At 45.1% G+C, this 23,290-nt stretch overlaps 1 protein-coding gene across 1 annotated transcript in view; it reads right to left on the bottom strand.

The window, feature by feature from the left end:
* SH3PXD2A (SH3 and PX domains 2A) overlaps positions 1-23,290 on the bottom strand; it is a 226,031-nt gene that overhangs the window by 184,374 nt on the left and 18,367 nt on the right. The window contains exon 2 of the mRNA XM_042818810.1: positions 4,467-4,547. Within this exon, the coding sequence (XP_042674744.1) occupies positions 4,467-4,547 (81 nt within the window). The remainder of the gene's footprint in view (positions 1-4,466; positions 4,548-23,290) is intronic.

The raw sequence follows: 23,290 nt of genomic DNA, 5'->3' as shown, positions 1-23,290 counted from the left end.
AGGCAGCAAGTAACAGCAAAGAATCAGACCAGAACATCTGGAATCACCGGGTAAAATGCACAAGATGCACTGCTGGGGATTTGAACTAAGATACCAGGCTCTGAAGCATGGCCAGATTTACTCTGCTCACTTAGCTGGAGCAATGGATTTCTCAGCAGAGGGGCAGCATCCAGCTGGGGTCACAGTACCTACAAAACGCCCCAAGTGACACTGAGCAGCTGGCAGAATAAGACAGGGAGCAGGGAAAGAGCCACTATGCATGCTTGCCAGTGGCAAACCCTGCTGCTGCTTCCCATCCCAGCAGGGTCAGTGAAAGGATGAGATGGCTGCATCCTTCACCTTGTACTTTGGGTAATTATTTATGCACACAGCCAGTTGCAAATCCCCATCCTGCTAATAGCCTCCAAAAGCACTTTTTCAGCAAGAACAAAGTAGGCCTTGTACCTGTAAATGTTCAAGTGGAAATACGAGGAATTACTCTGCTATCCCAGAGTATCCCAGAAACTGTTTTCTCAGCTCCTTTGGGGGCAATAGCAACACTGCCTACTAGAACTGCCAGCTCAGAATAGGATTCTGTTGCCAGTGATGGTGGGAGGCCTTGTCTGACGCTCATGGAACGTGCCTGAATGAGCCACCAGTCTGCCACAAAGGCCAATTTTCTTTATAGGCAGACGCTCATGTGGCTCTCCCAGCAATAAGCAGCTCACAATCCTTTGTCCTGTACAGCAGGTAAGAGCCAAGGACCCAGGCAAAGTACAAGAGAAAGCAGCACTTAATATATTACGTTAAGAGGTGGTTTTGACCCCACATGGTGCTCAGGTGCAAACAGCCCCCAGGGTAAAGGACAACAGAAAATTGGACTTGACAAGCAATTTATCATACTGCTTTCATCTATACAGAGTTAATTCAATACTTTCAATCCTACTTACTGAAACACCAGCACCCACATGGAGTCAGCTGCTGTGATTTGACCCACACTCAACAGTAGATGTGACTGGGTTGCACAATCAAATGGTGCAGCAACACCATGATCTAATTTAACTCCACATTTAGATCTCCAGGCCTCATTGAAGCAGCGCAGAGCTGGCATTTGGCTCATTGCTTTGGCTTCTGTTTTCTGTACGTCCCACATCTTCATAGGGCAAACTCCAGATTCAAAATCCCATGATATGTCCACACTGACTACCCTATTACTTAGCTTGAAAGGTAATTCAAGCATATACACTGCTGAAATAGCACGACAGAACACTTCTGGGATTTGAATCCTTGGGACAGGGCAACCTCTGAATGCCCGTATTGCCTAAAAAGATTTGCTAGGAAGCATTTAAAAAAAGAAAGTAAACCAAAGGTTCTCAAAAAGCTCTGAGCCATTTGCTGCAGAGACAGCTGTTCAGTTAAGGGTGTGCCATAGTGAAATTGTTTATATTCCTTCCTCTTCACCCCTAGGCAGCTCCCTACATTTTCCCGTGGGTCCTATCTGGTGTTACTGCCATCATCAGGCATTGCAGCCCTTACAAGTTAGCCCTTATTCCTCCCCTTCAGCTGAGGGAAAATGAGACACTTGCAGGCTTAGAAAACACTGAAGAGCAGCTCTGGGATGAGCACAGTGGGATGTGTGAAGCTGCAGGCTCCAAGTGTTTTGCATACGAGTGGTGTCTGTGAATTGGCTGAACATTTGCTGGAAGGGCCACATCATGAGATGAGTGGTATCACCATTTGCCAAGGCCATGCTGCCATGCACGGTACCAAGCCACAAAACCAAGGTCCAACTAGTCACACAGTGCTACATCAGAAGTTCAGGCTTCCATCAAGAACATGGAAATCCCAGGTCACCTCCTTATCAGGAGCAAAGTAAGGGAATCAATTCATCACCAACAAACACATGGCAACCCCAGCACCAGTTGCATAGTCTGTGACCAACAGCCAGGTTCAGCCCTTCATGGGCTTGGGAAATGGGTCCAGTTCTTTCAAGCTGGTCTTCTATTTCCATGATAAAGAGTTCTGATCTGGGCTTTCTAATGCAAATATCACTCTTTGTTCAGCAAATCTTAATGTAACTGGGAATCAGTTTGCAAGATACAGCCCAGCACAGATCACCAATACAGGCCAGACATTTCAGACAGCAAACATAGGGAATCCTCAACTGCAAAAGCCTGATATAGCTGCTTTGCAACACCAGAAGGGCTTTCCTGTAAAATGCTCTGAAGGCATCCCTGTTGCAGCTGCTTGAAGCAAGAGCCAGCAGAAGCAGGTCTACAAGACGTGGGGTGCCATTAACCAAACATTAGGCACAGGGAGCAAGAGGGGCTGCAGAGCTCCTACCTGAGCCTTTCAGTGCCTACTTACACGTGCTAACGCAGCAGCTGCCGCTGAGCAAGAACCACTGCACGTGAAGCTAAGAGTACCTCAAAATACAACTGTTTACCAAAATGCCCTGATCTTACAGTTATTTTTCTAGCCTCCACTGCAGTCTTCCAAATTAGAATCACTAACACAAGCTGCAATTCAAGATTCACAGCCCGTTTCCATTGCCTCACCCAGAAGATGTGGCAGCATGAAGAATTTAGGAAGAAAATAATAGCAAGGAAAGGAAAAAGAAGGATAATCTTTGGCAGTTTAAAATCTCATTATGGCAGCATGGGAATAAAGGGCCTTGTACCCATATTACAGTTGGGAAACCAAGGTTCAGACAGGCACAGTGGCATGCCTACAGAGAGCAGACAGGACCCCCAGGTGAAGACCTGTCTCAGTAACTTGCAGTGCCTCATCCTGCTAGGGCAGAAGAAGCTGCTGCAGAGGGCTGTCACTGCTCACGCAGTGGTGGCCCTGTCAGGCACCTCCAGGAGAGAAAAGGGTTAAGGAAGGGAATTTTGGTACTTTCTTGTCGTATTTTCTCATGGGGGGAGAAGCGTTGTGCAAGCAGGAGTTTTCCACTGGCGCTAGGCCCCCTTGCACTTATCAATGGGACCTTTCAGGGCTCACTCCCTGATTGAGACATCATTTCCTGTCCAACACACTAACCCCATTGATAACTCCATACTTGATGGGAACTTTTCAAACCTACCAGGAAAGGCCAGGAGACCCAGAAGAACATACACATGGAAACAGGACTGGGGTGAAAAGAAAAAGAAAAGAGAAATAAATAGTTCTGGGCACAAGCCACGTGCCGACAACAAATGTTTGTGATCATCTTTAGGAAGTACATCAAGTACATCAGACCCATTGTACATAAGACATATGGTTCATGACAGGCCTGGTGCTTCAGGCCAGTTAACAAGTGGAAAGGGGCTTAAGAGCATCCTCTCTTTGGCCTTCCAGTCACACAGCGAACCTGGACATGAAGACCGGCTACAACGATTCAGTCTTCCAGCAGAAAAGCCAGAAGAACATAATCAATATTGTTTTTAAAACATACTAGAGACTTCAGATGGCGAAGTACAACAAAGAGCAGTGATGAAAGGAGCGCTTCCCAAGGTATCTCTGCCCAGGCACTCAAGGGAGAAACCGTTTCTTTACTGATTTATCATACCAAATTGTGCCAGTGTTATTTCCCAGGCTACAGCCCATCAAGTTCTGTACAGCCTTAATACTGGCTGTAAGGATTCACTTGACATTCTAACCACAGCTCAGCTCCAATCACAAGCTGCAGCTTAAAATCTGCATTTACCCTGGCATTAAGGAGTCTCTCAAACCCCAGCTTCTGTTTTCACTTGTTCCCAAGCAGAAATTTTATAACCCCAGCCAATTATACAATTAGAGTCTATTGGTACCTACACAAAGGTACCAGTGGATCTGGACTATGGGTAAATAGGACACTAGCCAGAAAGCTCTCCCTCTCCCTACTCCTCCAGATGCACGGCAGCAGCTTGGCACAAGAAATGAAGCAATTGATGCCCACAAAGAAACTTTGTAATTTACATTTCCAAGTTTTCTGGCCTTAGACTTCATACAGCAGCTGTGCAGCAAGAAGCTTTTGATGAAACCTAAATACACAGGCATGGGATAAAGCAAGGGAGCCACACTGGGTATTTAGAACAGACCAGTAGGAGCCAAGACACTGGCTGGCTGAGTAGGTGGTTAGAAGGAGGAACAGAAGGTTACCACCATCATCTCCATTACTGAATTGCTGTGGGAGTGTGCAAAAGCTCCATTGTTTTCAGCAATTCAGGGTAAGTAGTTTCTGGGGACCCAAAACGTAGCTCCCTCTCTAAATGCATCTCAAGCATTTAAAATTAGATTTCTTCCTCAATAGGAACTATTCATGAAAATGTCAGCTTTAAATGTCTTTACAAAGCAAGTGAGCATACCACCCACTCATCTCATACCCTACAGAGTCTGAAAAGTCTGAAGATCATCACATGTAATAGACCAAACAAGAACAATGCCTTACTTAAATGTATGAGCTGGAAAGATGACCAGAAGCACGAGTAGAAATAATATTTTATGTGAGAAAAAGACAGACCTACCTGCAGGTCAAAGAACTTGCTGTATCTCCGGTAGATGATCTGGGAAGTCAGGTCTGACCATGTTACATTGATGATATAGACCTGGGAAAAGAAAACACAAGTGGACGTGAGTTCTGAAGAAGGGGGAATATCCAAAGGCTGAACAATCACAACAGGTAAATTCAGCATCTCTCTGTCCACTCCCATTTACAGTGGGGAATACAGTCCTGGGTGCAGGACTAGCCCAAATTAAAGCTACTGCCCCGCTGCAGCCTTCAGCAGAGGTCTCAGGAGAGCTCATGGTAGTTTTCCACTTCACAACCAGCAGAGCTATTCCAGCCCTGAGGCTACAACCCATTGTGAGTCGCCCATCTCCCACCCCATGAATTCAAAATCTCCTTCTCTGCGGAGATGCCGGCCCTTCCCAATGCTCTGGTTCAACAAATACATTCAAAGGAAACTCAAAAGGGCTGAGGAATTACAGCTCTATAACACAGGTACTGTCATGCACTCAGACACTACAGCAGCCCAGCCCTGCTGACACATGTCAGCTCAGCACCTCTGGTACCTATCAGATTGATTCAGAGGTGATGTAAAGCAGGCCAGCGAGGGGGAGGTCGTTCTCTCATACTCATGGAACAAGCAATGCATGTCCAGAATAAGCCCAGGATTTCCCTTGTCCTGCCCCAGTACATGCCTAGTACAATCAACTTATGGAAACACTCATCAGAAGATACAATAAAAAATTGTTCACAAGTGCACACACAGATACATACATATACACATATACTCTGCACAAATGTTTCCTTCTGACCCTAGCGCCTCCAACACATTTAAATATATGTAAATAAAAGAAACAGCAAGATCTAAGTGCTGCGCTCAGACACGATGTCCTTGAGGCCAAGCGTGGGTCCTGCTGCCCTGATGACAGACACTCCACAAGACTTCAGTAAACACAGGATGGAGCCATTGAGGGTGACTACCCGGCTCCAGCATAATGGAAATCCCAGCCAGCCCAGCTCCTGGGTCTTTAAAGCAATTTCAACTTTTCACATATGGAGTGAGATAAGGATCTGGCAGAGGAAACAGGAAAGCATCCCTCCTCCCTCAGCCCCTGTGCTGCAGTGGGAGCTCTCCCTCTTGCCAGCAGTGAAGGGCTCTGCCCCCAGTGATTGGGAACAGAGAGGCATCATCCTCCATTTCCCACAGGACACCAGCCCATCTCCCAGGGTCCAGATACTGGGCAATCATTAAAGATGAGATGCATGAAACCTCTTGGAGCAATGCTGAAGAACCAGAACCATTGAGGATATTTTTTCCCCTTCTCCTACCAGGCACAAGCTCATGTCCTGGAAAATCATGAAGATTCTGCAGCCTCACTTTCCTCTCTGACTGTTATACAGTGACAGCAGGGCTGATCTGCTCCATTAGAGGTAACCAGAATAAGTAACACAAGATCTCAGGCCTCCTTTAAGACCTTACCTGAGCAGGCAGCCAAAGGTCAGAACCTTTGGGAAGGAAGCTATTGCGGTCAACCTTCAGATCAGCCACACAGTGTTGAAGAATGTTTTTCCATGTGTTTATTGTGCAAAAAAAAAAAAAAAAAAAAAAAGTTTGTAGCTTCACTCCAGGCTAATCCACAACACAAATATTTCTGCTGGTTCTCTGTCCAACAGCTACTTTCAGATGGAAAACCCATTCGATTAAAAACAGATCACGACAGATGGGAGCTGACTGTGATCCAAAAGCAACTTCAGATCCTGTAATTCTGGCCCTGAATTCTCTCAAAGGGAATGAGACAAGGATAGGAGAACATATTTCACATATAAATGGAGTTGATGCTTTTTGCTTAATTACACATCTTTTCTCTAGAAGCTAGAAGCAAAATATGCTGCAGCCATCCAGACACTTTGAACCTGAGGGTACCTCTTTGTGCTATCCTTCAGAACCCATGAGAGTCCTTGCTGCAAGCAGTCAGCACTGCAGTAAGCAGCACTGCACACCTATCCCAGAAGAAATGCCCTGTGTGCAAGGGGGCATTCAGGGCCACCCAATGCATTTGATGCAGGAACAGGGCCTGCTGCACTGTGCAGACATGATCCCAACCCTGATCTCCAGGCTCTGCAAGAAGGAAAATGCCACAGATCAGCAGTCATGTCAGGATTTTACTGCACGTTTAAAGCAGGCTCTTTGAGCCTTAGGTCTCTTCAAGCTCAGCAAAAGTTAAATTGGATAGCATACAGACACATTGACTTCTATTTCATAGGAAGATCACAGCAGGAGCAAAAAGAGCCTCTAATCATTACTTGGAGCTCTGCAAAGCAAGAGATGCACGGACTCAAAACCTGCACGCCGGGACGCAGGTGCACAAGCTGAAGCGACCATTGATTTTCTTTGCTCATTTGCATAAATCAAATTGCTTCTGGGAAGCCACCACTTCAAATAACAAGGAATAGGGGTTTTCAACAACACAGAAAAGATCTGTAAAATGTGTGATATTAAAAGCAAGGTCCAAAGGTCTCAAAAGCCTTAACTATCACATTTCCCTCCTTTAGAGATCAGGGTTTGGGGGTTATTGCCTTCCGCTGCCTGATCCAGGCCCACAGCTTTCTCACAAGCAGCAAACGTTGCATCAGCTTTCTTTGCCTTTTTTTTTTTTAAATATGCTCAGAGCTCGTAATGGGTCACTGCCAAAGTGATCAGCGACATCCCAGGGGAGGAGGAACACAGCAGTCCTGTGGGAGCCTGAGGTCACACATATGCACAGGGTAGGGAGGCAGCAGGAAATGTCAGATAAATACAGAGCCGTCCCACGCTCAGTGCTGGCAGAGCCAGGGCTGGGCTTCTTGTGGCATTTGATGGCACCCCAAAACTGAGCATGGCTCACAGACCAGGTAGAAGGTAGAAGACCCTGGTAAGGAGAGATGTTCCGGGGATGCAGCTTAGATAAAGCAGAGACATTCCTCAGCACCAATCAATCTTGGTCCTCAGTGCTTCTCCCCCCCACTGGAGGGTGAAGATCAAGTTCTGCCAAGTGAGAATGGTGTTTTCCTATAGCCCTTCACAGAATTTCACTGTAATCACAATCACAAATTGTGAGTAACTACATAAATAATTGCTACAGGTAATCTGCTTTACACCTATTTATGACCTTGAAGGGGTCAAAACACAGCTGACATTCAAAAATTTCATCCCAAAAATGCTTAAAAAAATAAGCCCTCAACAACATATATTAATTGAAGTACATGTCACAAAGAACTCAATGCACAGCCCCAGATCTCCCAGCTACGAAGGATGTTCAATTTTTCATTTCACAAACGCAGTCTTTTTTCAGCCTACTATGTATTTTCAAATAAATCCTTTCTGGAGGAAAGGAGGAGCAAATCCCGCACAAACTGTAGAATATTAATCAGGAACTGGGCTTGACAAGCAGCTCTTAATATTCATGCTGCATGAAGGAAGGTGCAGGATGCCAAGGGGGTTTTATCAGCTGCTAATTATCGTTTAATTCTAGCTCTGGGAAACTTCCATTTTAAACACCACAGAGCAGAAAATTTACTGCAAACTGAAGTTACAGATCTCCTTTTACTGCCTACACAAAACAAGATATGATTTCCTACTACTACTACAAAAAAACCCAACCATATTACTTCAAATGTCATTGTGCATGACTTTATCACCAAATGCCTCATTTTCAATAGAAAATATCCAGTTCCAGCTGACACAAGACCCAGAGGTAGGGAATTCAGGTTGCTCTCACGTGACTGATTTTTCAATTGGCATTTTAGAGGGTAATGTTTTGTTTCCTACAATCAGATGAGCTGAGTGGAAGATAAATGCCTGAAATGAGCAGTGAGATGAGAGCAAGATAAGAACCTCTACAAAGAGGCAAGCGGTTGGCAACGATCCCACAGCACTGACTAGAAACAAGTCTGTACCCATAACAGAGGGCACTTTTAGCCTTTAAGGAGTAATTACAGTAAATACTAACTTTCTTAAAAGTTTTATGAATGCAGCAAACAACAATATGGTGCAATTTGTATGCAGATACCATCACGATAGCCCCTTTTATCCTGGAGAATGTCAGTGCCTTCAAAGCCTTGTATTAAAGCACTGGATGTTTGTCCTGCAGTGAATCACAAGCTGGAAAAGATCCTCCTTCTCCCTCAATGTTCAGATGCTATCGCAGCTTGCGAGCTGGAAACTTCCCACTAACAGATCTCAGCATGTGAACACTCCATGCTTCACTTCAGTCAAAGTCAACACAGCTCCTGCAAAGCTGGTGGCAACTTCAGCTGCTTCATTTAGCTGCTGGAGTTTATACTGAAACAGCGCAAACTGCAGCAGCCATCCACAGTCAACATATGGTTGTGTCCTAAAGGCACTGCAACAATTTACCATCTGCATAATTATTGTAATGCCAAAGACCCTCCAGGGAGTGGAAATCAGAGCTGGCCCAGACACAAATTTGGAGGGATAGCAGCCCAGAGTGAACACTTTCTGCACCCATGAGACTAAATCAACTATATGCGCCCCAGAAGCATCATGGCTGATGTTGGCTACGTTCTTTCACCCAAAAAAGACAGGTACCGAGGTTTCCCCACCTGAATACACAGGACGAGGGGTCTCCAGTTACTGCCCTATACAGATCAGGGCCAGGAAAAAACCCAGAGATCAGCATCGGAACACAGGGCCTCATCCCACACACACCACCTGTGCCTGCGCTTGGCTTGGATCACATTCAAGCTTTTGGAAAGTTTGCATTTGACTCTGGATCTAGCAAGCGCAGCTCAGGCTCCTTGCCCAGCTTGCCAGCATCCAAGAGACCCTAAAAAGCTCAGTGAGACCTGAGAAATTCCCACTGAGGTGAAGTCAGACCTTTCACCTGCAGCGAGTCCACCACCAGAGCCATGCCATGATGTCACCTTTCAGCACAATGACCTCCAGGGAACTGCAGCTCAGCCAGGCCAGGGCTAAGGGAAGACCAGTCTCAAAGCCAGGCCAGAGCTGTTCTCACCCTAGGAATGTGAAGGGAGAGCTGAGAAGCAGAGACGGCACTCAATAGAAACACACAACACAAGGAAATGGGAAAGCTGCTCTGGCGGTAGGTGCACAGCAGCCCTGAATGAAGGGCTGGTACAGGTGTGGGCGTCTGGCTCCTCTGGAGCAGATGTGGTTTCACAGACATCCCTAAGCAGGGTTCACCTTTCCATTACCAACGGGGGAAGTGTAACTGAGAAAAAGCCAGATCAACCCACGAGTCTAGCAGCAGATGTGGCACGTACCCAAGGTCTGGAAGCAAAGCAGAGCTGCAAAATGCTGGGAAGGAAGAAATAAGGCAGTCTAATTAAACATACAGAGAGAAAAAACAACAAGGGGAGAGGAGCGTTTTCCTTCCTCCACTACTTTTCTTTGAGGATCTTGTTACAGCTGTGAATGGCAACAAAATAGGATTAATGCCAGATTAATGCTGCCTGCCTTTTCAGCTGTATCACATCAGATCTATTCTATATGCAAAGGAAATAAACTCTCTTCTAGCTCTGAATCCTACCACACTCTAGAATCCAGTTATGTCCTTTCCAGTTCAAAAAACCCCACTACTGGCTGCGTTCTCCTCCATGGGCACCGGCCTTCCTCTCTTACCCAAATCCTGACACTTAAGCATTAACGAGAATAGCAAACAACTGATTTCAGGCAGCCAGCAGACGTCCCTGGGGACACACGAAGAGGAGCTCACTGGAGTACAGAGCTTTTTTTTTTTTTTTTTTTCATTTTCCCAGCTTTATGGGTATGGACCAGACAAGGAACAGGGCTGAGGTAGAATGATGAATCCAGCTCACTGTGTTTTCACAGGCAGAGTAATACAATATTTAGCCTTTTTTTTTTTTTTTTTTTTAATAAATAGATGAGGTTTCCAAGTCCATGTTTCCAACTTCTCTTTAGCCTTATCTTTACATTTCAGGATTTTTTTGGCTTTTGCCAGTTCGGATTCTTAAACTCTGACTTCACCAGGCCTTCACCAGCACCTTCCTGCTACAAAGATGCTAAATAAGTCCCACATGCAGTCAGAGCCCTAAGCCAAAGGGATAAAATTCTCTCCACTGTATTTCTTCGCTTGGCCATTTGCATGGCCAAAAAGGTAAGATGTGGAAATTCTCTCCACAATCAGTGACAGTAACTTAGAGGGCCACAGACCTGGACTTGCTTGGCACCCTGATTAGTTAATTTAACCTCACTCTTAGGTGTGTCACAGCAGAGTATGACATGACTAGTTCTCGCAGGCATGAAGTATGTGTTGTGTTAGAAGGGCTTTGTTTTTTTAACTGATATTTTGCATCACGTAAGACCTGTCAAGGCTCCAGTCTTTTCTCTAAGACATCCAGTAACTGGAGCTTGTGAAAGAAGAATAAGAAACAGGACCAGTAAAGCCCCATTGCTACCCTGGTTATCACCTCACAGCTTCAGGAAGCTGAACAGCAGCCTCACTGAATGGGAAGGGGAAAACATCCTCCCACTAGAGCTACACACGTGCACAAGAGAGACAGAGCCATCTGTGCTGAGTACAACAAAGAATCGTATTTCTGCTTCTTATTCCATTTCTGTCCACCTGCATTTACTACTTCCATATGCAATGGAACTATTTGTGAAGCAGAATAAACGCAAGACCGAGTTTCTGCCATTTTATGAATTGATAGACCATTAAAACACAATCCACAGCAAGCACTAAATGGAAGAACTTGTTCTGAAAAGAAACACATATCAGCCCTGGAGAGCACGGCTCAGCATAGAGGCGCTTAGCACCAGTGCTGAACATAGAAGTGGGGTGGAGGAAAGGGGAACATCTATGGGCTGCATTGGTTGTCCCATTGCACAGATGCATCTTCCCAATGCTGGAACACAAACACAGTGCTAGAGCTAATACAGCTTGTGGTTGCACAAAGAGAGCACTCCATGACACTGCCAACCCCACTTTGTATAGCAGCACTGGGCAGGCTTGTGCTCTTTAAGTACACAACCAATTACTCAAATCCCAAAAACTGGTTATGCCAAAATTCAACCTTCCTTTAGATTTCTTGCATTAGGGATTCCTGCACTGCACCAACACTCGCATGTAGTTTATACTAGCATGCAAATCTTGCAGCTTTGATTCGTAACCTTCCATATGACCCCCAGACACAGCGCTGGAAAAGCAAAGTGAGGGCCTGGGAAAGGGAACAGAACTGCTCCAGGCCCTTTCAGAACAATGACAAAGCTCTGGGACATTCTTAGTCCAAATAATGGAAATTCTCCAGGGATTCTGCCATAGAATAGTGGGATTTCTTTTCCTTCTTATTTTTGAGTAGAGAGAAACAAAGAGTTCACGTAAACCAAAAGATCCCAGACTCAAAAAGCCAGATCTGAGAGGTACAGTACTTCAAGGGTGATCTACTGACCATGAAAAAACAACTCTGAAAAACTCTAATCTCTGTAGTTCATGCAACTACAATTTTTGTGTGTCACTGGAGGATAAAACTTGAGGTGAAATCAACTGCACTAACCAGCAAAGCATGACAGAATGGTCCGTGCCATGCACTGGCAGATGTGTATTTGCATTTTATTTGCAAAATGCTAAAAAAGTGATGGATTAACAGACGTATCCTCAATCTGTAAATACTGTTCAACAAGTAAGCAATGCATACAGATCTGCTATTATACAGTCTGATGACTGTATGCACATAGCTCTGACTGCACTTTTTCCTTTACAGAACAATACTGAGAATGTTAAAACGTATCTAATTAAAAATAAAGCTACAGGAACTCAGAAAGATGCAATGGTGAAACTACTGGGAAAAAAATATTCCATTGTGGTGACCTTTCATTTCATGCTTATGTGAAATCCAAGTTTCTTGTGAGAACTGTGAAAGTAGATGACTTTGTTCCAAGTCACTCAAAGAATATCCAAATTGCACTGTGAAATGCTACAAAGAAAACTAAGGTGGAAAGCTCTGCTTATTTCCTCCTGTGCTTCTGGCCAAGGCAGAAGAACTGATAGAAGAGTCCTGCACAGGTCAGATTCCCAACAGTAATGCCATGACACAGAATGAAACACAAAATTACTTTCTTCCTGTGGAACTTGAGGGTTTTCAGGAAGGCACTGTCAAATCTTCACACCCTCCATCCCACTGCCTCTTTGTGAAAGAGAAACCACTGTCTCTATCCTTTCCTCCTCCTCTTCTCACAATCCTTTTCCCTCCTTTTCCCACGCTTGGCTTCCTGCCTCCTGACTCGCAGGAACACCCTCCCGCCCCAGATGTGCAGGACTATCCCAGACAGCCTCAACATATCCCGCTCCAACTCTGCAATTTGCAGCCTGGGCCACACACATGCAAATGCACACACAGCCCTTCTCACAGGTTTCCAGGCTGCATTCATTCAGCACATCAGGCTGTGGACTCTGTGGATGGGTGAATCAGGGACACAAAGGATGTGCTTCCTCAGTCTGGGGCAGCTTCACACACTGCTGCTTTGCATGGTCTCCCTCTTTAAAGCCTGCAAACATAGGAACCTTACAGCAGGAGAACATGTGTCATTGTTAGGCACCCAGGCTGGGCTCTATCCCTCACCCAGTTTGTCAAGGGTGACATGACAGCAACCACCAACCACATCAGTTCCTTCTCATTTACCTATCGCAGCCCGCACATAGCCAGGGAGTTACTCATTTCTGGAAGGAGAGTGTGTGGCTACAAGTCAGCATGTGTCACCTTAGAAATAGGCCTTTTAGAGCCATGCCTCTATTATAAGTTCTGCTGAAACTGGTAATAAAATGTGAATCAGCAGGATGACCGTACACGTTTACATTTCTGTCAAATTCAGGGTTTACAGTGCCTTGCAACAATAAATAAACCTCTTCCTTCCAATCCTCAGACATGAACATTCTCCCACTCTTAGCCACTTTAAGGGAATTATTAATGTTCCACAGAAAGAAGCTCTATTAAATCTGCTTAAGTGACCACCCAAAGCCCAGCGAAATTACTGCCTGTAACAGTAGGCTTTCAAGAACTAACGCAGCTGCACCCAGCACAAACAGCATCTGGCAACAGCAGGAATTTACCACTCAAGGTTTGGGGAACAAACGATGCACCCCAAAGTTAGGATCTCTAAAAGGTCAAAGTCACTCATCTCAGGTCTTTCTCCAGGTACACGGCTTAAGTGGAGTGGAGGTCTCTGGAAGTCTCTCTTCCTTTGCTGAACAGAGGAACCTATGGCATACAGACACCTGATGCCTGCAGGGCTGAAGCTAAGATAGATACGCTGTAGGAGATACCTGCAGAGTGCAGAATGCCCACAAGGGTGCTGAGAGGACACAGCACCAGCAGTCCATGCTGAGTCATGCAGTGGGGCCAGTCCCACTCACAATCTAAAACCCCACACTTGGCAGGGGGCACTTAGCCCCAGCACAGCATCGCTCGGATGCAGCTGTTGTGCTTGGTAGGACCTCTGAACTCATCCCTGCTGCACATCTCAGCCCCAGTCACCAGGCCCAACTGCCAGCAATGTAATGCTTCCAAGTGCCAGACCCTTTTAAAAACAAGGATTTGACTGCAATCCTCATCCAGAGGATTCAAAGTTTTTAACCTGGGTCCCCAGAGGGATTTTAAATCCTAATTTATGAAGTGCTAACAGAGGAAGGAGCTGGAGGCAAAACTATAACTTACCATTAAGCAGATATGCAAAGATAATAACAAGAAACAACATCCTGACAGCAGGCCAGGCCCAACTGTCCACACACCAGCTTGGGCATTCAGTGACCCTTGGTAGGCAGAAACGTGCTCACAGAGCCTGGGAAGAACATAAAACATAGATATGCTCAATAACTGCTTAATCCATCTCAGATTTCAGGTTTGCTTGCTGTTCCCTAACACCAACCCCTACTGTCCTAAACACTACCAGAAGGGTAACTTATTGGGCAACATGAAACGTCCATAGTTACTTAAGATGACTTTGACTTTTGCTAAGACCAAAGTTCTGCTTATCAGATAAGGACACACCAAAATTGAGATGGATTAGGATGATGCCAGGCCTGTCCCAAACAACCACAATTTTGACTGCCAAAGGGAGAAACGGAATAAAAAGCAGTGGGGGGAGAGCCAAACACTGCAGCTACCTCCATGCAGACATCCCTGCCTGAGGGCTGAGCTGGCCAGGGCCAAGCTGAGCCAAAATTCTCTATGCTATGAGTGCAGGGCATGAAGCAGTCGGCTGAGTGCCACAAAACACATGAGGTGCAACTTACAGCATCGTAACTCACACCCTAAAGCAACTTATTGCAAAATGGCTCAGGGCAGAGCTGGGATTTTCTTTCAGTGTTGTAATTCCCCTGCCTCCTTTATCTTCTCCACAACCATCTTTTGAGTAGAGATATGTCCAAAGAGGATCAACTCTCACCCTGTGAGATATGAGTAAAACCGGCAGGGCTTGGCCCACCGTGCCTTTCCTTAAGGCTTCAATAACATTAGATGAATGCTCTTCAAATATAAACCACTTGCTGGCTTGGGACATCATTAACACAGGCATAAAGATATGTGCTACCAGCAGGCTCTGGTAAGAGCCACAGCAGTGCACAGTCCAGCAGATTGCTTTCCTTTCCATTTCATGCACCAGAGAGGGAAACCATGGGGCAAAGGAAGATCTCCAGATTCAAGGCATCTTCCACAGGCCCATCTTTCTTGCAGCCCCCTGACAAAATCTGCGGCAGGAATCTGTTTCTAGGTCAACTAAAGCCCACTGGGAGCAGAAAACACTGAGAAAGACTCCTCTAACAGATAACAAACCCCCTCTGACACAGCTGCCATGGCTGTTCTCACTGAGGGAAGAGACAAAGTCAGACAAAGCGAAGGCAGGAGCTATTCCAGATGAGAAAGCCACAAACTTGGGTGCCAGAGACAGAGCACCAGGCTCCCATGGTCTCTCTCTGTTAACCAGTCAAATTGTTCTTGAGGGTAAGCAGAGGAAGCCAGCTGGAGAACTGAACAATACTTTTAGCAGAGGATGACCACCAGCCCTGAGACACAGCTAACCACAGAGTAAAACCACGGCTCCCATCAGCATTCTCTGTGAGCATCTCGGGAAGCCCAGGACTGCCTTCGATGGGAGCGAAACCCAGGCTGGCATGTCTGGGACCCACATGTCCATGCCATGCTCAAAAAAAAAAAAAAAAAAAAAAAAAAAAAAAAAGAGGGGGTTATCTGTCTGCTGCCTGGAAGGCTTCAGGGGCTTCTTTCCTAGCCATACAAACACAACTAAAAAGTTCCCCAAGTCTTATAAACACAAGGTGAGACTCATAGGAAAGCGTAGCACTTCCAGTTCCTGGTGGTCCCAAAATATCTCAGCAAGTATCCTATTTCCACGCATCGGGTTCATGAAACTTACCCATGAGAGCAAAGCAAAGCTCTCATCTCCTCAGGACAGGAAGTCTTCCCGGAAAGCACAGAGCAGAGACTGAGCAGTCTGTGGAGCTCACAACAGTGATCCCATCAACTCATCTGCAGGCAGCTGAATCCTCTCCACATTGGCTCACTTATGGCAACAGCTGTGGCAGCCTGCACACATTTCCAGTCCCACAGCCCCTCCATGGTGGCAATAAAGTTGGGTCATGACTGCAGTCACTCAGCAGCCAGGACTCCATAGAGATTGCTATGTGTCCAACTACACTGCATCTTAACCTTTATCCATAAAGAGTCACAGCAAGTAAGCACGTTGCTGACTCTCCAAGTCAAACCACTAGCACAGTGAGAAACCTTGACAGGAAAAACACAGAAAATGGAAAAATGGCACACACCTTCCAGCCAACTAGCCCTGTTTCTGTCCCATTGATTTAAGAAACAAGACGGAAGAAAATACCATTCCTAGGAGGCTAAAGGGTTTTTCAAGAGTTCACAGAAACCCCATCTATAGGAGAGGCCCAAATTCCTGCCTGCAGTCCTGGCAGCTCAGCAAGCTCATGGTTTACTTGGAAACGCCACTCAGAGGCCTCGCTACCTGCTTGCTGACATGGAGCCCTCCTCAGCTCCAGCACACTGCTCAACTGCAAAGCTCCTTGGCAGGGAAGATTATCCAACTATGATTTAAGAGTGAGCTCTGAAGGTAGGGAGCTCAGCCAACCGCTGCATCTGGCAGCCACAATACCGAGAGTCAATCCCCCCAGTTAACAACCTCAGACTCCATTGAAGTGTGACATTAAAAAACAATCTCAATAATATCCCAGCCATGTCACTCTATTTTTTCGCCCTTCAAAGGACATCTGGCATGTAAGGCTTGGGTTTTTCCTCATCCCATGGAAACCAGCAGCGCATTTTCCAAGGATCTCTGTTTTTTAAGCAGGGAATGGGAAGGGATGCAGTCAGTTCATGCACGACTGCAAACATTTTTCCAGCCATCCCCTTCTCGTCACTCTATAGAAACAGTATTACTGCAATCAGCCTGGAAAGAAATGTCACTGTTCCAAAAATCAACAGCTGACAGAGACTGACTGCAGTGCACCCATGACCTCCTTCAGGAAGGCAAAACCATCTCTCCCACCTCACATAAAAAAGAAACCTCTCCAGGAACAAGAATCTCCATCTAGAGATCTCCATCTGTGCAAACAGTCTCTAGATCTGCTCCTAAATTCAACTCAAGCAGAGTTTCCTCTGTGTGAGTGCTTTTGCACCCACCTCTGTGATCCTTTCTGAAGTGCTATGTTGAGACTACTCTGATGAAGAAAATGAAGATGAAAATGAAGAAAATGAAGAAAATGCTGACTTCGGCTGCATGGTACCAACAGTGTAGTTCTTATTTTCCCCGCCTTTGTTGTGTGCAACAAATATAGGACAACAACTATGGCAATATCAAGTATTTGTGCACCCTTCCTTGTTTTCGTTGACATGAACTGAAATTCTCTTCCAGTTTTGCATTCATGTGATTTCGCCAACTGCCTAGAAACTATCTTTCCCCCCAAAGAAACCATGGAAATGGGCTTGGCTGTGTATCTGAAGTACAATATCCTCTCCACAGAAGCAGGCAGGGCTCAGACAAACAAGACAGTCTTGACTTGAACTCTTACCTCAAGTGAGCACACATTAGCCACTGGCGCTGGGGGATAGATGCAGGGATGGAGGGTGTGAGAGGCCCCTTTTGAACTCTGACTGTAAACATTACAGAATTGTTTTGCAAACATCAGGGCACAGCCTTAAAAAAAGCCATCACATTTCCAAAGGAAAATTCAATGGAAGTTACGCCCCTGAAACAGCATCACCATTCTAAAGATGTTGGAAGCTCTGCACCAGGTACTGCCTCAAAGCTGGGGGGCACCTAGAGGTGCAGCAGGCAATACACTATTTCATAGATTCATTAAGGTTGGAAAAGATCTCTAAGATTATCTGCAGTTCAACTGTCTACCTCGTACCAGTACTGCCCACTAAACTGTGTTCCTCATTACCACAATTTGACCAAAGAAGGGAAGAAAAGCACCTCAGGAGAACTTTCTGCTTAGGTCTTAAAGAGCCAAGAAGCAATGAAGTGAAATGCAGAGAGAATTTACAAATCAGCATCGCTTGGGAATGCCGGTGTTGGCACGCACAGGAAGACACGTAAACATGAGATAGCCAGGCTCAAGACACAGAAAGAACATTTGGGGGGCAAGATTTTTCCTCCCAAGGAAATAAAGAAACAAAGCTATTAAAAAAGACATTTTCATGCCAAATTTATTTTGAGCCTTGGGCTGCTCTCTCCTACTAACTGCCAAACAGGCCACTGTGTTCCTCTTCACAATATTTATTTGACTGGCAAGATATTAGTTCAGCTCTATAAAACCCCTCTGGAACATGCTTTCAATAAATTGAATTTATTTTCTGACTAATCATTTTATTTGCCTAATTATTAGCAGTGCTTGGAACAAGTCAGATACCACGGGCAGAATCCAATGGTGTCCAGTCCCTCCCAGCAGCTCCTCACACACCGCCCCAGGCCTGGCACTGTGCTCAGCTCCCCAAGCTATTCAGCTTCCCCATTCACTTCGACAGAGGCAAGCACACTCTTCAGGTATGCAATGCTCCCCTGTAATGGAGGAATTTGGCAGGAAAGAAGCAGGACAGTACCTGCGTTTCCTTACACAAAGCTCTCTAGCAATAACTTAGAAGCAGAATTTGGATGCAATACCCAAGAGATTGAATGGTTCTCTAGTCCATATGGAAGCAGCACCTGAAGGGCAGGTGTTGTTAAACCTAAATAAAACCAATTCTAGGGACCCTTTAGAGCAGAGATTAGAAGCCAGGAGTAAGTTATTCACAAAAATGAAGGGTGAACAGGTTTGTGAAGTAAGTATCACAGACATCTTTATACTCTGACAACTTTTTAGATAATTCTGAAATCAAACCAACAGACTAGTACTGAGAACACACTGCTGAAACACAGCAGCACCCCACTTTAACACAAGCTGCCCCTCCAAGCAGCAAAACTTAACTTCCCAAGGTTCTCAACCCATCCCATGAATTTTGGAGGAAAGATGAGAAAGGAATGGGAGCCTACTGACCAGCTCAGCATGGAGACACAGGAACTCAGTCATGCACAAGGATTTGCTCCTAAAACATTTCCTTGTTCCCTCTACTTGCAGGCCCTCAGACACATGGATAGGATGTCCCAGTATCTGATGCTTCGGAAATTCAAATGCTAATCACGTGTGATGGGACAAACAGCACAAGATCAGCATCACTTGAGGAAGGAGGGCTTCCCAGGGCACAATCCTCCTGCTTGATCTCCTCTTCTACACACAGCACCTTCCACCAAAAGCCTGAGTTTGCACACGCTCAGTTTGAAGCCCAGAGCAAAGACAGTCCTGGGGAGAACATGCTCTGCATGACACACAGAGAACAGAGATATTCCAAGAACAGGAGAAAATACTCGTGGGAGAAACAAAAGAGACAATACCCTGGAATATAAGAGCATTTTAAACACATTTGTTTCACAGTTGCTAGAATATAAAGCAAAGCCTTGGAGCTCTGCCAGCCAATCAGTATTTTTACAACCATATCAAAGCACATGACAAAAAACAAAAAGCTTAAGGGTCAGACTTAGCACTGGGATTAGTAACCAGGCCGAAGCAAATACCACGATGCCAGGTCTAGACAGGATCCTCTGAACATAGGCCCTGAAAACACATTTGTTTTTCACACAGACAGGAATCGCACGTGAAACCCAGATGCCAGATTCCTCCTTCAGCCCATTGTGGTGAGAAGCCTTCGTCACCAGTAAGTGCCAACTGTGGCTGCCTCAAGTCATGTATGTAGCCCCAGAGAGCACAGTGCCTGAGACCCAGCTGCTCAGCTCTATTGATTTAGAAATCAACAGACACCTTCTCATCCTGCAGGTATCAGAGCTGCGTGCCTCTGTCATATTCATCCTGACAGGGCAGGATGCAGCAGTTATGGGTACGTGAGATGGGAAGAGGGATGGGGAGAAGCAGTGCTGCCTCTTGCCATTGCTGTCCTCCTCTGCACGGCTGCAGCACCAGGGTGCCTAATGCAGATTACACTTCAAGCTGAATTTCTCTTTTATCCAAGCAGACAGGCGGCTTCTCTCTCAAATAGTCTGCAAGAGAGAATTTTAATGGCAGAGATCAGAGAGAAGCTTAAAGCTCAGGGTGTTTGTTTTAAAGACTTGATGTTCCCTTTGCTTGGTTATTTTGGCCTTTGGTTGAGCTCCTTTTTATGTTACACAAAGATAATTTTTTCTTTTGTATGTCAGGACTGATCAGAACTGGGAGTGACTTCCTTTCAAAATGTTTTTGTGGTTTTTTTTTTTTCCCCCCAACAAATTAAAATGACTTATTTGTCACAACACTGCTTTTAGTTTCTGCAGAAGACACTCTATTTGATTCCAGAGGGTACAGCTTCATATACAAACCCTTTTCTACCTGCTCTTCAGAAGGAAAAAAAAAAAAACTTTTTTTTTTTTTAAAGATGAGATGATTATATCAAAACTGCAATTCCTTGATTTCTATTATTCCCCCAAAACTGAAGTTAAAGAATACGTGTTTTTCAGCCCCAGTGCTTTTAACTACAGACAGGAGCTCTCCCACAGCAGCATTGAGGATCATGTTATGCACAATGGGGCTTTCCACAAACACACTGCTGTGACCCGTGAGCTGTAGCAGGGCTCCGAGCCTCCACAAGTGGCACAGCCCAATCTGAAGCCAGGTCTCTGCGGATTTGAAGCAGCAGCTCAACTCCCAGAACACAGAGAGATGGCATTAAGCATCACTGATAGACTCCGCCGCTGGCAAACTCTAATTTTGATTAAAGGAGCAAAATTTTTAACTCCCCTAAGCAGTCTCAGCTTCCACTGAATTTTTCTTTTGATCCATCTCTCAGTCAGAATTTTAAGCAGCTATGGTTTTTTCTTCTCCCCTTGCTTACATCTCTCAGCCCACAGGGCTTGGCGGGGATAGTCTCAAGCACATCACACAATACTATGCCACATACAAAGCAACACACATCTGCAAAAGTTGATGGAGTTATTAGCACGCATTTGCACAAAAACAGAAAGTAACTTTAGGGAAGAAAGCACAAGGGGAACTTTTTCAGGAACAAACTAACAACCTGACGCAAACTGCATACACAATAGTTTCTCTACTACCTCCAGCTACAGAACTGTCTGATGGAGAAACAAAAAGAAAAAAGAAGTTGCTTTAATGAAGTAATTCTGACCTTCTCTCTTACTTGAAGCTTCAGCTGCTATTAGCAGGGAGAATAAAATCTGACCAATACAAAAGCACCGCACAACCAGGAGATTCAGTCTACGCCCAGCACATTCTTTATATCTAATAAACCCCAACATGACTCCAGAAACTCAGCATCACCACTGCCACATGCCCACTCAGATGAGCAGGGATGGAATTTGCAAGTGCCATCCTTTCTGACCACACCTGTCCCTTGTACAATCTCTGAAGGCACCTTGTACTTGCTAAACCAGAAGCATCAGGCAAGAAATGGAAAAACTCCACCATATCCCTGCAAAACTGAGGAAAGAAAGCAGAGACAAGGAAAAGGCAGTTTGCTTCATGCAAATAAACAAGAGCAGCTACTCAGGCCTTCATAAAGGTAATTTTGCAATACTGATTAAAAGAAATAAGAAAGCTAAGAGAAAAAGAAACGTATGCAGACCACAAGTGATTTATCAACAGTCGCATGGCACGTAGCAAAGATAAGAACAGAAGCCTCGCCTTCTGGCACTCACAGTGGTCCATGAAATGGATCACCATAGCCTTTTGTCCTCAAATTACTCTCACGGAAGGCACAGCTCAAATATTCCTTTACTTTAAGAAGCTGAGGTTTTAAAGGAGATGGGTCTTTCCATATAATTCATCCCCAGGCCCCAGAGGAGGACAAACCATTGTGCTTTGGGTAGCCTGCCCAGCTGCAGACTTTGGGCACAGAACTTGTGCAGACAGATCCCAGAGAAACAAAGGCCATGACACATCAAGTAACACCCTTTACACCTTGTCTTCTGGACCATGGTTCAGGAGCACGTAGCAGGAATAACGCAGAAAAGGCCAATTTACAAAGAGCAGCTCCTAAGCAGACAACTTTGCACTGTGCACCGCCACGGAGAACTCCAGAGTTTGACTGCTTTCATCCTCCTGATCAGGGATTCTGGGAGGACACTTGCACAAATACTCACAACCCAATTATAAGCACTAGGGAAACTTTCCCTCAGACCCACCCTATGTGACACACATGGGCACGTGCTTTGGCCAGATCAGACAGAGCGAGGACCCCAGCAACACATCACCTCTTCCCACCCAAAACAGGGGAAAAAACGGCGTGGATCCTTTTCAGTGCTCTGAGGACTAATGACCCATGTTACAGCACAGTGCTCACGTTGACTGCTGCTTCTTGCTAACTCTTATTACAACTGTAAAATTAAACAGCTCATTTAGAAGTGCTAAAATGACTCCTACTTCAGAACACAGCTCTCAGGGGAAAGAAGAAAGTTTGTGATTTCAGCAGGCAAATGCATGAGATTGTCTTTTAATTACCAAAGGAAAGGCAGCTGGTTCAGTTCACGCTATCTTAATAATTTCCCTCTCTTTGATGTCTTGATCACATCTTTTGAACAACACGCTTCATGCTTAACACTGTGAGAACACTTATTTTCATAATGAAAGGGAAATATTTTGCTCCATGCATAATATTTAGCTATCCTGATAGGCTGCATTGATAGGGCTTTAAATATTGTGTTTTCCAGCTAAGGCTGACTTTAAAAGAGGCCTGCAGGGGAGTGCAAGACTTGTATCTAAATGATAAATATGTAATCAGCGTACGTGTCTAGCATCCTTTAAAGCAATATCAAATGTGTCTAATTGGAAAAATATAAGCAACCCCAAATTTTCCTGTCCTACAGGCATAGAAAGGAAGATGACTAGTTTTCCATTTCAGCTTTAAACGCTAAAATTTCCAGGCCATATGAAAATGATGTTAAACATTTGCATAGCATGACAGCATATCTAATGCCATACAACAGAAAAATCAAAAATTCTGCTTTCCACTGACACCAGAAACAGCCAAAAATCTGGAGAAATTGCATAGCTTTGAAAGCTGATGATAACAAGATGGTATATAACAGGATGGTGTTTCATGAGAGTTGCAGTGATTCACAGAAACTATATTTGCATTTACAGATATAAGCTCCTTTGCACTGGTCTGCAGTACCAGAAAAAACGTGATGGCCTAGCTTCATGTGGCATCAAATTCCTCAAGGCAGCTGACCATGCATTGAGAGGCCAACTCCATACAGCTGTCAGCAGTTAGGTGCTGCTTTCTTGATAAACA

The sequence above is a fragment of the Centrocercus urophasianus genome, unplaced genomic scaffold, assembly GCF_019232065.1.
Source record: "Centrocercus urophasianus isolate 14NV4802_14NV808 unplaced genomic scaffold, USGS_Curo_1.0 seq_17, whole genome shotgun sequence".
NCBI classification, from domain to species: Eukaryota; Metazoa; Chordata; class Aves; order Galliformes; family Phasianidae; genus Centrocercus; species Centrocercus urophasianus.
Note: the sequence above shows the minus strand (reverse complement) of the source record. Positions and strands in the feature narration are given on the sequence as shown.